The sequence below is a fragment of the Fistularia commersonii genome, chromosome 23, assembly GCF_037954325.1.
Source record: "Fistularia commersonii isolate RoL2024-O1a breed Wild chromosome 23, RoL_Fcom_v1.0, whole genome shotgun sequence".
Taxonomy (NCBI): Eukaryota; Metazoa; Chordata; class Actinopteri; order Syngnathiformes; family Fistulariidae; genus Fistularia; species Fistularia commersonii.
In genome coordinates this window covers 14,508,771-14,523,179 of record NC_141306.1, presented here as the reverse complement: position 1 = coordinate 14,523,179, position 14,409 = coordinate 14,508,771, and the positions used below count along the sequence as shown (strand labels likewise).

Genomic DNA, 14,409 nt, shown 5'->3' with positions numbered 1-14,409 from the left:
GCCAGGTATGAAATGTCCAACCCGACGTCTCTCTCCTGCAAAGCAGACTGGGAGAAACCCAAAGAGGCACAGGATACTGATTTCCAATACGTTCAACTACAAGATTGCCAAATCCTAAAGTGGTTTTTAAAAAGCGCACGCTACGAAAATTACCTCGGACTTTATCGGGCGGATACCGCCGGCGGGCAGGATCTCCGTCGGCCACGTCAATAAACTCGGACGTGCCGACGCAAAGTTACGAAGCCGTCGTCGCGCTTTTCCTATTCGGCCATTAAAATGGAGAATATTCCAAGCGTTCGATTGATATTTTGGGCCACCTGGAGCTCTTTGGCTCGGTGAGAGTCGGCCGAGATGGAAAAGTTGCAGGTTGAAAGAATATCCGAAAAGAACCCTCCTAATGACGGCGCCGTAAAAACCCGGCGTAGTTCTTCCAGGGAAGAAAAATCAAAAAATCAGAGCGGAAGTCGGGCGAAAGCAGCTGTGCTCCTCCCTGCGGTGTTGGTCTGCGCGGGGCGGATGAAATGTTGTGTTGGTGTTACAACACCGGGACCTCCACCCCGGTGTTAAATCTTTCACAGCACAATGAGATCTCAGACAGACTAAACAATCAGCTTCACACACACACACACACACACTTGGACTTCTGTTGCTGAGGATACTGTTGTGTGTCTGCGGATTCGGCTGCCGGTTCCTCCACCCGCACGTCTGGACTGTCATTTATTTTTCAGCTGGCAGAGGATTTGACGTGCCTCCAGATTAAGATTTGCTTTCTTCCACTCGTTTCTCCTCTGCAGGCTCGTCTCGGCAGAAACACATGTATGAATAATGTTGCTTGATACGGAAGTGAAGAGCGGCGCGGTAACAAACCTGCCCGCCTCCGTGTTTCCAAAGTCGTTTTTTTTTTTTTTTTTTGACAAATAAGGTCCGACCGGCAGGAAGCCGACGGAAAAACTTTACGGTCCGGCAGAATATATGCAACACAGGAGTGTTGTCTCATGTGGAGAACGCGGAAGGCTGATGTTCTGATCGGAGAAAACCCACTGTTTCCAAGCTTTTGCTGCAAAACGTGTTTCAGCGGCTTTTCAAAACCGGAAAGCGCGTTTTCAGCTTCGTTCACGTTCGAACGTACGAAACCGAAGACCGATGCCTCGCGTCGGTTTTATCCGTTTCTAAAGAAACCATCTACATTCCCGCGTCCGACGGCGCGCTACCTGGTGGGAGCCTTCTTCATGTGCTCCCCGACGAAGGTGGCGTTGGTCATGCCCATCAGAGTGTTGGCCAGCGAGATGACGGACAGGAGGTGCTGGGTGGTGACGGCGCGCGACACGCCGTACGTCCCCTTCCCCACGATGTCGGACAGCGCCAGTTTCCGACCCGTCGCCAGCGACAGCTGCCGCAGCAAGGACTTCTGCGGGGGCACCAGAGAAACAAAGAAAATGCTGTGAAATGTATTTCTTATTACTCATCTGGCCGGAAGAGACAGCAAAGCTCATCAAATTTGAGAGGTACATTTAAAGAGCCGCCTGATCTTCCTCAGGAGGCTCAGATCTTTCACATCTGCAGGACCATGCTGCAGATGTTCTACCACTCGCTGGTGTCCAGTGTGTTGTGTGCTGGGCAGCAGGTTCAAGATGATGCTAACAGACTCAACATGCTCTTCAGGAGAGCTGGATCTGTCCTGGGAGTGGAGCCGGAGTCTGTGGTGCAGGTTTCAGAGAAGCTCCTCAGCATCATGGACAACGTCCATCACCTCCTGCATGGACACTGACGTCCTGCCAGAGCTCTTTCAGCTGCAGACTGATACCACCCAGGAGGTCTTTCCTACCTGAGGCTATCAGACTTTTAAATTCCTCTACCTTCAGCCGAAGGGAATCTCAAAATCTTAAACCTTAAAAAAAAAACAAAAAAAAACAACTCACCCACTTACTGTAATTTGTAATAATTAATTGTATATATGTTCATAATTGTGCAATATTTCATTTCATAACAGCTGCATGTACAATATTCTTTCAGACTCTCCTTATCTTGTTACTTAAGACCTTAACACACTTTAGTCTTCACTTGTAAGACACTTTATAGTTTATTTGTATTTCTTATTCTCCCCCCCTTTTTTTTAACTGTTTATACAATTTTCTACTATTATTTATTATTGTTATGTTTTCCTTGTAACTCTGGCACAACAATTTCCTTGTAAGTGTACAAAGCTGTAAGTCTAATTCTTAAATCTGTAAGCGATCTAATGTCCCACCACACCTCCATTTCTCATGACGGACTATTTACACCTGAACGTTCACAAATCTCTCATCTTGGAATTCCGACCAAACTTAAACCGCCGTCGCCCGCACAGAAACGGAATCGAACCGAGGACCTGACCAGCGACTGTCAGAATAATCTCCTGAGCTGAGTGATCTCCAGAAGTCTGGAAAGTCTTTGGGAAAAGCCTTGATTTTTCTCCTCCGTCTCCAATAGATCATCCAACCAATCAACCAAACCAAAGACAAAGGCTCAGCTGGACAATCTCCAGCAAGCTACCAAACTAGCTTGCCGACCAGAGCAGGTTGGCTAGCTGGCTAGCTAGCCGGCTAGCCTCTCAAAACTCCGGATCCCGGCGGCGCCTAGCAAGGCGGCATTTCCATCGGCCGAAATCTTCTCGCTCCTCCTGCTCCACCATCTCTCCCTCCATCAAAAATCCATCTCCGACATCCAGCTCCAGCACTTGCCTCCTCGCAGCGGTACGTCACTCAGCTGCACACCGGCGAAGCTCCTCCAGCTCGTCCCTGGACTGGCGCTCATCGCCACACTCTGCAATTATGGACTTCTTCCCAATAATTCTGTGTATGTTCTGTTTTTTACTTGAGAAGCGTCTTTGAGTGTCATGAAAAGCGCTATAAAAATCCCATGTATTATTATTATTATTATTATTATTATTATTATCATTCATTTTTTTCCCCTCTAACTTGTTTTAAGTTTTGTATCCCCTGCACCTGGTTTGGTTTTAGGACTCGTTTGGACATCATGATGCGAATGGAGTCGATCAAAAGGAGATGCGCTCTGTTCGTATCTAATCAACTTACTATTCATCTCATTTTCGGGGAAATTAGAAACAGGAGTCGACGTTACCTTGAAAGTGGGCAGCATGAGGGACATGTGCCCCCCGCGGGAGATGAGTCCGAAGGAGATGGGGCAGTGCGGTCTGAGCATGCCCAGTCGCTCCAGACAGATGGCGTCCAGCTGCTCGTTGAGGCCCCAGGCGTGCAGGCAGGACATGAAGAGCTTGGCCGTGTCCATGGTCAGGTTGTACTCCAGCAGACTCAGAGACTTGGACTTCTCCTCCCGACGCCTCATCTCCTCCTCCTCTTCCTCGTCCTCATCCAGCAGATGCTCCTTGATGGTCTCCTTCATCGTCTCTTTTACCTGTTTTATAGAAGATAACCGCGGCGGTTGTGTAATAACCCGTGTGGCTCCGAGGGACTTTTGTCTCGGGAAAACAAACAAGACATTCGGGGGAAGACAGTGTTTTATCACAGACCGGAAGCACTCTGGAGAGAGGTGGGGATGAACGACGGGAGAACATCTTGTGAACCCTTTTCCACCAAACACAGGTGCGATTAGAAACCGTACGACCGACCCATGTTGGAGCCCAAAACCGTAGTAATTCCCGCTTAGCTTTCTCTCCGTTAATGACAAAAACACCTCATTTCTGCAGCTTGTTCATCCCCCAACCATGACTAGGGAGAGATCTGGCGCTGGTCAAACTGGATTGAGGACAGATTTCTTGAAATTACCGTATTTTACGGACTCTAAGTCGCGTCTTTTTTCATAGTTTTGCCAGGGGTGCGACTTATACTCTGGAGCGACTTATGTGTGAAATAATTGAGCTCTCTGATGTGTGTGTGTCTGTATCTTCAATGTAACAGCGATCGTCACACACACACACACACACGCCAACCAATCAAAATTCAGTGGGGGCGGGTCATGGCAGAAGTGCGTTGCGAAAAAAAGATGCTACCTGCTATTTCTGTTCCAATGAAAGTTGATCATTTCAACATTCGCTGTAACAACTGAGAAGGGCTGAACAAAAATGGCAGCGAAAAGAAAATGATATTCTGCAGGTTACAAGCCGGAAGGAGTGAAATATGCAGCCGGATACGGCGATCGAGCAGCAGAGAGAAAGTTTGAAGTTAGTGAGAAACTTGTAAGGGACTGGCGAAAAGCAGAGGTTACTCTTACTGAAGTGAAGGAAAGTACAAAAGCTAATGGCGGGCTACAAGCTAATGGCGGGCTAAAAGCTAGCTGGCCACGGCGAGAGGAAGGAGTTCACACTTGGTGCTCGAACAAGGTGCTGCCAGGAGAGGCTTGTCAACAGGATGGTTGCGTCTTCACACCCAGGAAGTTGCCAAGGAGATGAATATAAGTGAGTTTGCGGGAGGAGCTTCCTGGTGTCACCGCTTCATGCAACGCCATCGCCTCTCTATCAGAGCAAGGACGCCGTCCTGTCGGGATCCAGAAAGGCTGGAATAATTGGAACTGCAAGTGACGTAAGCAATGTACCGGTAGAAGAGGAAGCGGTGCACTGTCTACCTTCTGAGTCGGCGGAGTTGTTCAGAAGTGACACCGAGGAAGAAGATTTCGTTGGATTTAGTGATAAAGAGTGACACCGATTGTTTGGTTGTAGCATGTGCTAAATGCTATCGTTATTTGAAGGACTCTTACCGTAATATGTTACGTTAGCATAGCCTAGCAGGCACGTTCTCAGTTGGTTGTGCGTCATATAGGCTATACTTGTTCAGCCTGTTGTTCTCTATTCTATTCTAGTTTTAAATTGCCTTTCCAGATGAAATGTCTATTCTTGGTGTTGGATTTTATTAAATACATTTCCCCCCCCAAAATGCGACTTATACTCCAGTGCGACTTATATATGTCTTACCTTCTTTATTACGCATTTTATGGCTGGTGCGACTTGTACTCCGGAGCGCATATAGTCCGGAAAATACGGTAACTGTACAAATTCATCAAATTTTCCTTTTTTCCCCTGCTGACCTGCTTGAAGATCTTGTTGGCGAGGAAGGAGCCTCCTTTGTCGGCCCCGGCTTGGCTCTTCTGCAGCGTCTCCGGGGACACCAGCGTGGGGTTGGGCCTCTGGGCCTCCTCGGTGAGCAGCTGGATGATCACCGCCTCCACGTCGAAGAACAGCACGTGCATGTCCGGGTCCGTCAGGTTGGTCTTCATCGCCTGGACCACCAGAGCATTGTGGGAGTACTTCGGCAGGTTTCCCTGCGGGGCGAACAGAAAGAGGGGAGGCTGGAGGGACGCTGTGTGTTTGGTCAGAAACTGTGACGCGACAACAATTAACACAATCGAGACGCCTCCAACGGCCGGTTCGCCGTGTCTCCGACGTCCATCTTGGAGGGTGAAACGCAAACATCTGATTTAAATCCACCTGATGGCCCACAGACGTTAGCCGCCATCGTCACCGGCACGTTGTACGACCGTCATTCTTTTCCCATCCAGAGCGAAGCACGGTGTAAGTCTCGCCCCGTTCAGACGGTCGACTGGAACTGAAACGCCTTGTTTGGCTCAAACATCTGTTCCAAACACCTTCAGATGGCCACCGCATGACATGTCAACAGAACGACAGCGGCCAAAGACCTGCACCGCCGTTGTTCTGTTTGTTTGTCTCCGTCAATATCGAACTAGTTATTTATATACTGGATAGTAGGTTATTTGTATGCATGTGTACGAATAAATGCGTTTGGCTCCATTCCTTCACACCATTTTCCGATAATGCGTATTATTGCATGCACTGTATGATTTGACATCCTAATTATTCACTTAAAACACAATTAAAAAATACAGTTTCTGATTTCAAACTAATCCTGCCGAGGTGTAGGTAAGATTTTAATGATTCGTGAAAGTTGCACCACACGACACACCTTCAACTAAACACACACACACAAGTGTGTGAGACCAGCGACCTACATGGATGATGGGATATTCAAATAATGTTTTGTCCAAGATTCAAGGACTTCTACTTTACAAAGGTAATGCGTCCCAGGCAGACGTCCCAGTGTTTGAGTGTGTGTGATGGGGTGTGTGTATGTGTGTGTGTGTGTGTGTGTGTGGGGGGGGTCTAGCGGTGTGTTTTTATATGGATGAACACTGCCATCTAAAGTCAGACTGGCACATTGCACACAATGACTGAAATATATAAAAGACACTGACACTTATAATTAACGACACCTTTTTTTTCTAATTACAAACACACACAAACCTGAACTGTCAATCATGATTTTCTGTGCAGCATGAAAGCACACACACAGACACGCACACACACACACACACACACACACACACACACACACACACACACACACACACACTGTCCTATAGCTCCTGGGCAGTAGGTCTGAAAGGTCATTGTCCTGCAGGGCCCCTCTGGCACAAACAGCACACACACACACACACACACACACACACACACACAGATGGTAGCAAGGCATGCATAGGGGGTGAGCATGCACACACACACACGCACGCACACACACACACGCAAACACACACACACACAGTTAAGGAAAAAAAAAATCCATATGAAATAATCAGTCCATTTTAAGTACAAACAAGTGAGAGTTGATGGACAGCAAGAAATTGGATAATAGGCAGTTTGAAAACAGGGTTCACTTCTTTTTGCATTTTATTTTGCTCCAAGTCATTTCTCCCTCCATCCTCAATGGACGGGTCAACACTACCAACTGTGTGTGTCTTATCTTGTTCTCCAACATATAAACTGTATATTATTTTATCTGCACTTATATCAATAACCACTGCAAAGGAACCCATTTATCACAAAATCGTGATATCACGCCACGCGTGGAGCATCGTCGGGTCGAACGCCGACCCGCCTGTCCAAACCAGCAAACCGTCAAACAACCGGTGAAACCGTAAACAAAAAGAAATCCACGGGTTTTCACCGGGGATTCATTTCCATGGACGGCCTGATTGTTTCCCTCCAGTCGCCTCTGTGTGAGAGCCACTTTCACAGATCAGCAGGTCCTTCCCGCCCGCTGGAGGACAAACTCAAAGTCACATATTGACTCACACACACACACACACACACACACACACACAGGGTGAAATCTGAGTGGCAAACAAGCATCCACTGTAAACACACCCGCGGACACACTGAGCTTGCTGGGTGTAATGTTTGGGCTGATAGTCTGACATTTCATGGTCGTTATCTGTCATTGCACGCAGCGGGGGGGGGGGGGGGTACACACACACACACACACACACACACACACACACGATAGTAGGTAGTGCCGACCCCTAATTTGAGAGGATAGGAGAGGGAGATGACCCCGGGATGGAAGGCAAAAGGAAAAAAAAAAGAAGAGATGCAGCTGTTGAGTCGACCTTTTGGAAAAACGCTGTGATTTCGGGCGGTCGTGGCGGGAAAAACCCCCCGGAGACCCCGGCCATAAAAGCCAGCCAGCCAACAACAGCCAGGGAGAGGAGGGGACCGACCCACCGGCACATCGAGCTCCGGCGGGAAACCAATGGCTTCCATGTTGGAGCGTAGAAGTCACGACTTGATGATACTAAATCATTCATGGCGTTTGTTTTCACGGGTGTGTGTGTGTGTGTGCGCGTATGTATGTATGTACGCATCTGTATGTAACGGCGTCCGCGATCAGTCATTTTGTCAAATTTCTGTTTGTCCCGTAACGATTGTGTTGGGACTTGTTTCCCGTTTCCTCTCCATCCGCCGCCGCCTCCTGCGAGTTATCAAATTTGTTTCTCCGTTGGCCCGCCGCTCCCCTAATGCGTCTCAGGTGTGTCTCCTAATCGATTTGTTGTCTCGAAGCGTCGCTTTGTTTCTTCTGCCGCTCGACCATCTGCTCTGCTGTGGATTTGCCTCCCGCGACCTTTGAATCTAGTTGTTTGGACTATGTGGCCCTCGGATAAATCCATTCTGCGTTGAGGTTAGTTTGTCCTAAATTGCCACGGATCAAATCCATTTCCCCTCTGAAAGGGAGGAGAGGCGACACGCTCCCGTGACTCCGAACCAGTTGTACGCTGACGCGTCGCCCAGAGTCCGACCTGAGCTGGACGTAACTGTGTGATGAGACCTTTGTTGAGACGCATTTTGGAATAACAGTGCATGTTGTTATAAACGTCCAAAATGTAATCACTTTTTCATTTCATTTTGTAATAAAGCCGCATTTTGTAATAAACTGCCCCAACGCATTTTGTAATAAATTTTGCCGCATTATGTAATAAGTTATTACATTTTGAGAAGATTATTACAAAATGCACTTGCAACTTTTTTATTCTCTAGGAAATGTAATAACATGGAATTTATAGAATATTTTCTGTTAATGCAACCTTTGAATAGTGTACTGATAGTAACTGCTAAGTACAGCTACTAGGCTAATACAGTGATACTAATAATAGGCCTAGCTTTTACAAATACTTTGAAGTAAAATAAAATACAATTAAACAAATAAACTATGCTTTAGAATTGTTATTACCTAATGCACCATGTTATTACACCAACTTATGCACCAACTTATTACATAATGCGGCAAAATTTATTACAAAATGCGGCTTTATTACCAAATGAAATGAAAAAGTTATTACATTTTGGACGTTTATTACAAAATGCACTGTTGTTAGAAAACACGGCTCAACACCTTTCTAGCGGTGTGTTCAGCAGACAAACTGCCGACCCTCTAACTGGAAAAAAAGCCTAATCTACCAACTCAGCTCGCTTATTAACCCAAAACTCCGGCGTTTTGTCCCTTTTCATGGACCGCCGTCCCTGAAAGAGTGCAGTCAGATTACACGGCAATAACAAAATCCGAAACAATCCAATTGGCCGTTTCCTAGAGCTGAGACATAACACTTGGGATTATATTTAAGCTGCTCCGTAAAGTCGAAAGGAGCAAAAAAAAAACATATATATTGTTTTTTTTTCTTTATCAGTTTGACATTTCAGACCGCTGGCGTTTTCTTCCCTGGGAGATACCAGTGGTTTGCTGTCAACAAACACACCAACACACACCAAGTAAATGTATGTTGACCTTTGGTTCATCTCCTGCAGAGTTATAATTGGTCTGTGACATTAACCGGCTATCTGACCGAGGTTTTCAGTCCGTCTGTGTGTGTGTGTGTGTGTGTGTGTGTGTGTGTGGGCGAGCCACGGAAAGTGCTGAATGACAACACACTCGACGGAAAAATGAAGAAGTGAGACATTTTCAACCTACAGACCTACTTTGCGGTCCGCAAAGCTCCTTGTGGTCGCTCTGTTCCATCAACAACAACAAACCCAAGACGATAGTATTCTGACCGATATCTCACAGACGTCTGAGTCCGTAGCTCTCGAATTTAAAAATCTAGCTTAAGACTTGCCTTGTCTGCGTTGTCGGCGGCCAGCAGGTTGGTGGCGAGCGTCTGCAGCTTGTGCTGAGCCATGTTCTTCAGCGCGGCCAAACTGCGCCGCGTCATCGCCTGCTTCAGGTTGACCGCCGAGTGGCTGAGCGCGTCCACGGTGGCCGGAGCCAGCTCGTCGCACGCGTTCAGGATCTCCACCGCCGTGATGCCCATCACACAGCGGTCCAAGGCCCCTGGTGGGAAATAGGAAAGCATCTATGAACTGACAAGGAACCAAAATCTCTTCTTCTTCTTTCGTCTTTTCCCTTCAGGTGTCGCCACAGCGAGTCCACTTTCTCCATCTAACCCTATTCTCTGGATCCTCCTCTCTCACACCAACTACCTTCATATCTTCTCTCACGACGTCCATAAATCTTCTCTTTGGTCTTCCTCCAGACCTCTTGCCTGGCAGCTCCAATTCCAGCATCCGTCTACCAATATATTCTCTCTCCCTCCTCTGTCCATGACCCAACCATCTCCCTCTGGCTTCTCTGACCTTCTCTCCAAAACATCTAACATGTGCTGTTCCTCTGATAGACTCATTCCTGATCCTTTCCATCCTGGTCACTCCCAAAGAGAACCTCAACATCTTCATCTCTGCAACCTCTAGTTCTGCCTGCTGTCTTTCGGTCATTGAAACAGTTTCTAGTCCAAACATCATCTCTGGTCTCACCACTGTCTTGTACACCTTTCCTTTCCTTCTGGCTGATGTTCTTCTATCTCTTGGTACCCCTGACACTTTTCTCCACCCATTCCAACCTGCTTGGACCGTCTCTTCACCTCTTCTCCACACTCTCCTACGCTCTGGACTGTTGACCCCAAGTACCTGAAATCCTGAATCCTCCAGCTTCTTGATCTCCACTCCCTGTAGCCTCACCGTTCCACCCGAGTTCCTCTCGTTCACACACATATATTCTGTCTTGCTGCGACTAACTTCCATTCCTCTCCTTTCCAGAGCATACCTCCACCTCTCTAGATGGTCCTCTACCTGTTGTCTGCTCTCACTACAGATCACAATGTCATCCGCAAACATCATGGTCCATGGGGATTCCTGTCTAACCTCATCTGTCAGCCTGTCCATCACCATTGCGAACAAGAAGGGGCTCAGAGCTGATCCCTGATGGAGTCCCACCTCCACCTTGAACTTCTCTGTTACCCCTACAGCACACCGTACCAGTGTCTCACAGCTAGCATACATGTCCTGCCCATGTCCAGGAACCAAAATCTCTAAAAGGTGCAAACACCTCTGATTCAAAGAAACTGCCAAACCTCTTTCACGGGATGCTAAGCGCTAAAAGCGATAGCACGATTAACCTCTGCAGCATTCGCTTTTTTTTTAGGGAACCCTTAAGAGTGGGACGGTACTGTTGGAGATCTAATAGGTTGTTTTTTTTTTTTGGTTTGAGTCAAAACTACATGGCGATGAGAGCCGTAAAATGCAAATGATGCTGAGTTGCACTCTCTCCAACTGCCCTGAGTCCCAACGCTTTTATACCAGCCTTGTCTTCCGTCTCAATTGGTCTCTCGACAAAACTTATTTTCTTTCAATTTACGTGCGTCTATATTTATCGTCCCTGACGCTCGGCTTTGACGTTTATGGTCTCGGGAATCCGAGCGGGCCGGCAGACAGAGTTCTCTCCACGTCTGTCTGCAACAATTTTCCGCCTGTACAGGAGGAGAAGTTTAGAAAGACATCATTAGCCGCAGACAGAGCTGATATCACTATTGGCTGGGAGTATTGAGTGAGAGGAGATGGGGCGCCATTCTACCTGCCTGTGTGTGTGTGTGTGTGTGTGTGTGTGTGTGTGTGTGTGTGTGTGTGTGTGTGTGTGTGTGTGTGTGTAGGGCCTGTGAGCCATGGCCCCATTACATGTCCAACGCCTCAGTACACACACACCTTCCTTAATTTCACACTTAGCTACCCTGCAATCTCTCAGCACTACAGCTCATTCTGGTCTCCGGCACACGTGCGCACAAACACGCGCGCGCACGGTCGTCTCCGGTGGCGAGTCATCATTCAAGCTAACGTTCCCGCCATGCCGCGTTACATACTTGTTTATTGCAGATTGTGCTGTCATGGTAACGACGGCGGGGGTCAGAAGTGCAAGGCAGCACGAAGCGTCTCCGACGGGTTCCACATTCAAATCTCAGAGGATGTGAATCCCTGTTTGATGACAATCTCATTTTGCACTTCCAATTTTCCAGCAGCGTGTTGTCTTAACGTAGCTTCGCTACGGGGATCATCACGATGTCGGGCTCCATGGGATTCCAGCGGACACATCTAATGCGTGAAGCACGTTTTATTTATTTGCATAATCTTGGAAATATATTAAACCTTAGTGTGCATGACTTCGGCTCACGGGACGAGAGGTTGATAACCCTTAAAATCGGCATTTCCTTGATCTGAGAAGGGAGAGGGATAAAACCACCATCAGGGTCTCCGGGTGGACGTCCTTCTTCCTCTGTGATTTGTTGACTGGCCCGAGACGATTTACCCCTATTTGCTGTTCTTGGCAGCCTAGTTCCAGTTCTTCCTCTCTGTCCAAGTCCACCTGCTATCTTGGACGGTGATCCGATGGCTTTCCTGGAGGACCTGTGTCCCCGGGCTCCTGCCCCATCGGGGAGCCTGGCCACAAAACCTTTCCCAGGAGGACCTGCATACGCCACCGTAGTTGCTGTGCCTCAAAAGCTACATCGTTCATAGCTGGACTATGAACAGAGACCGTGCTGGGTCTTCTCCAAACCGCTGGTCGAGGTTTCTTGGGTGTAGGCAGAACATCATAGGTGGCCCCGATGATGAAGCTGATTTAGCTGCCTTCCATTTCCCCTAGATCTCTCCAAGTGAGCTTACAGCGCTACAGTTTTTCCCAGGTAGCCCACCGGCCCCGCTTGCCTTGTCAAAACTACCTCTGCTATCACAGTGCCTGATTTTAGCATCCGCCAGCTTTCTCCTCTCTGCAGGCGTTGCCTTGTTCCGTGTAGGTCAACTTGACCCAAGTTCAAACCCGTCTCTTCCTTGCTGCGCCTATCCAGCTGTGTCTCCATGGCCGAGGCCAGACGATGCCTGCTTCAGTGAGGCTAGAGACCGATCGTTGACCATGCAGCCCAAAGTTACAGCGGTTTTCTGTGAATGATGGATACGCTCCTTGATTTGCTGGCTTTCAACTTCATCCTTGAACATGCGATGCTGGAGTGAAGCATCTCCAAAAAGCAACTGGTACGGGTAATTGTGGAGGAATTTGAGTTAGCCAGCCTGTCCAGCCCACTGAGGTTCCTCTCCGACGAGCTATCTCAATGCCCGGGTGATTGCCTGCGTTGCCATGGTGAAGGCTAGAGATAAGGTTCACTCTGCCATAACGCCCATTCCCAGTGATTGCCATGGTGTTGTGTATTCTGTGGACGTTATACAGAATTGCAAATCTTGGAAGTAGCTTCTGACCACGGATGTGATGTTTCAGGGACATGCTAGAGGTTGAGGACACCCCAGATGACAGAATGGGGGATAGAACATTGTCTAGAGCAGTGTTTCCCAACCTTTTTTGAGCCACGGCACATATTTTACATTAGATAAATCGCCACCAAATAAATATGTCAAAAACAGTTTTTAACGAATTAGAATGAAACCGTCGTCTCAATTTACTTCGTGTGAAATCTAATATATCTAATATCTGTAGATTCGTCAAGTTGCAATGCAAATTTCCCACTGATGTGCAACTTTTCCAGAACACTTTTTTAGTTGTCTGAAGACATGTCATCAATATGTCTGAAAATGGTATTATTGGAGAGAACTGGCTATTTCTTTATCAACGCCAGAGCCGAGCATTTCTTCTCCAATCATTTTGCCGGCAGGTCGTATTAATGTTTTGCTGTTTGGATTTAGAGACGAGTTCAGCAACTTTATTGCAGCTTTCACCGCTTTCTCACTCGTCTTGGTCGTTTTCAACAACGCTGCCTGTTTGTTTACGCAGATACAAGTACCGTCATTTCCGGACGATAAGCCGCGACTTGTTTCACGTAAACAACGATGCGGCTAATATAAGGACTTCTTGGGTTGGGGGGCGCTAACGAGCTTCACGCCGCTAAAACATTTCTCCTCGTCACATCGGACCGATGAAATGACCGGGAAAATTCCGAGTCCGTTCAACTCCGACATCGAAGAAGACGACTTTGACGGTTTTAGTGTGCAGGAGGAAGTCCGAGATAGCGATCGGCTAGCCGGTGCGGCTTACACTGAGGTGCGCCCTATAGTCCAGAAATGACGGTACTTTTTATTTTAAAAATGTATCACGCAAAGTGTCACTGATCACTCTGATACACAGATGCACAGGTTAATTCACTACCCGTCGCCATGGAATGGACACGCTGCCCACATAGACAGAGGAAGATGCATTATTTACGTTGGATAAATTATTTTCGGACCAATCAGGTGAAAGTGGGCATTTTTCCACGGCACACCTGATGATCTCTCACGGCACAGTGGTTGGGAAACACTGGTCTAGATCAAGCGGTTGTTATGCTAATGCTGTGTCTTTAGGTGGGAGCAAAGGATTATCTGGATGAGAATGTGAAAAGGTAAAGTCAAACTTCTCAGAGAGTGAAACAAAAGGAGTGAAACCTGTTGGATCACATGGACTGATGTTCTTTGGGACGTGAAGATATCATCACTATCGTCAGTGCAGGTGACAGCATCCACCACATTCTCCATCTTAAGTCTGGGTGTTTTGTCCTTGGGGTGCACTGGTCTTTGCCTCAGGGTGCTGTGGGGTTTGAAATGTACTGGTATATGGTTTTCTAGGAAACCAATACACACCAACCAGTATTTACTCTTAAACTCTCACTACCCCCTTGAGTACAAACTAGGGGTGATCGGAACACCATCAGGCCAAGACCATATCATCAACCACCCAAGGCACCAAGACTGAGGTCAACAGGAAAGCCCTTAGATCCTGTGGCTTTCCTTGGCCACATCAGAAACCA

At 47.5% G+C, this 14,409-nt stretch overlaps 1 protein-coding gene across 1 annotated transcript in view; it reads right to left on the bottom strand.

Annotated features, from left to right (window-relative positions):
• wdr7 (WD repeat domain 7) overlaps positions 1 to 14,409 on the bottom strand; it is a 91,476-nt gene that overhangs the window by 66,135 nt on the left and 10,932 nt on the right. The window contains exons 14-17 of the mRNA XM_086171092.1: positions 9,412 to 9,626; positions 5,041 to 5,274; positions 3,121 to 3,414; positions 1,212 to 1,408 (exon numbers count right to left, since the gene is read on the bottom strand). Of these exons, the coding sequence (XP_086027218.1) occupies positions 1,212 to 1,408; positions 3,121 to 3,414; positions 5,041 to 5,274; positions 9,412 to 9,626 (940 nt within the window). The remainder of the gene's footprint in view (positions 1 to 1,211; positions 1,409 to 3,120; positions 3,415 to 5,040; positions 5,275 to 9,411; positions 9,627 to 14,409) is intronic.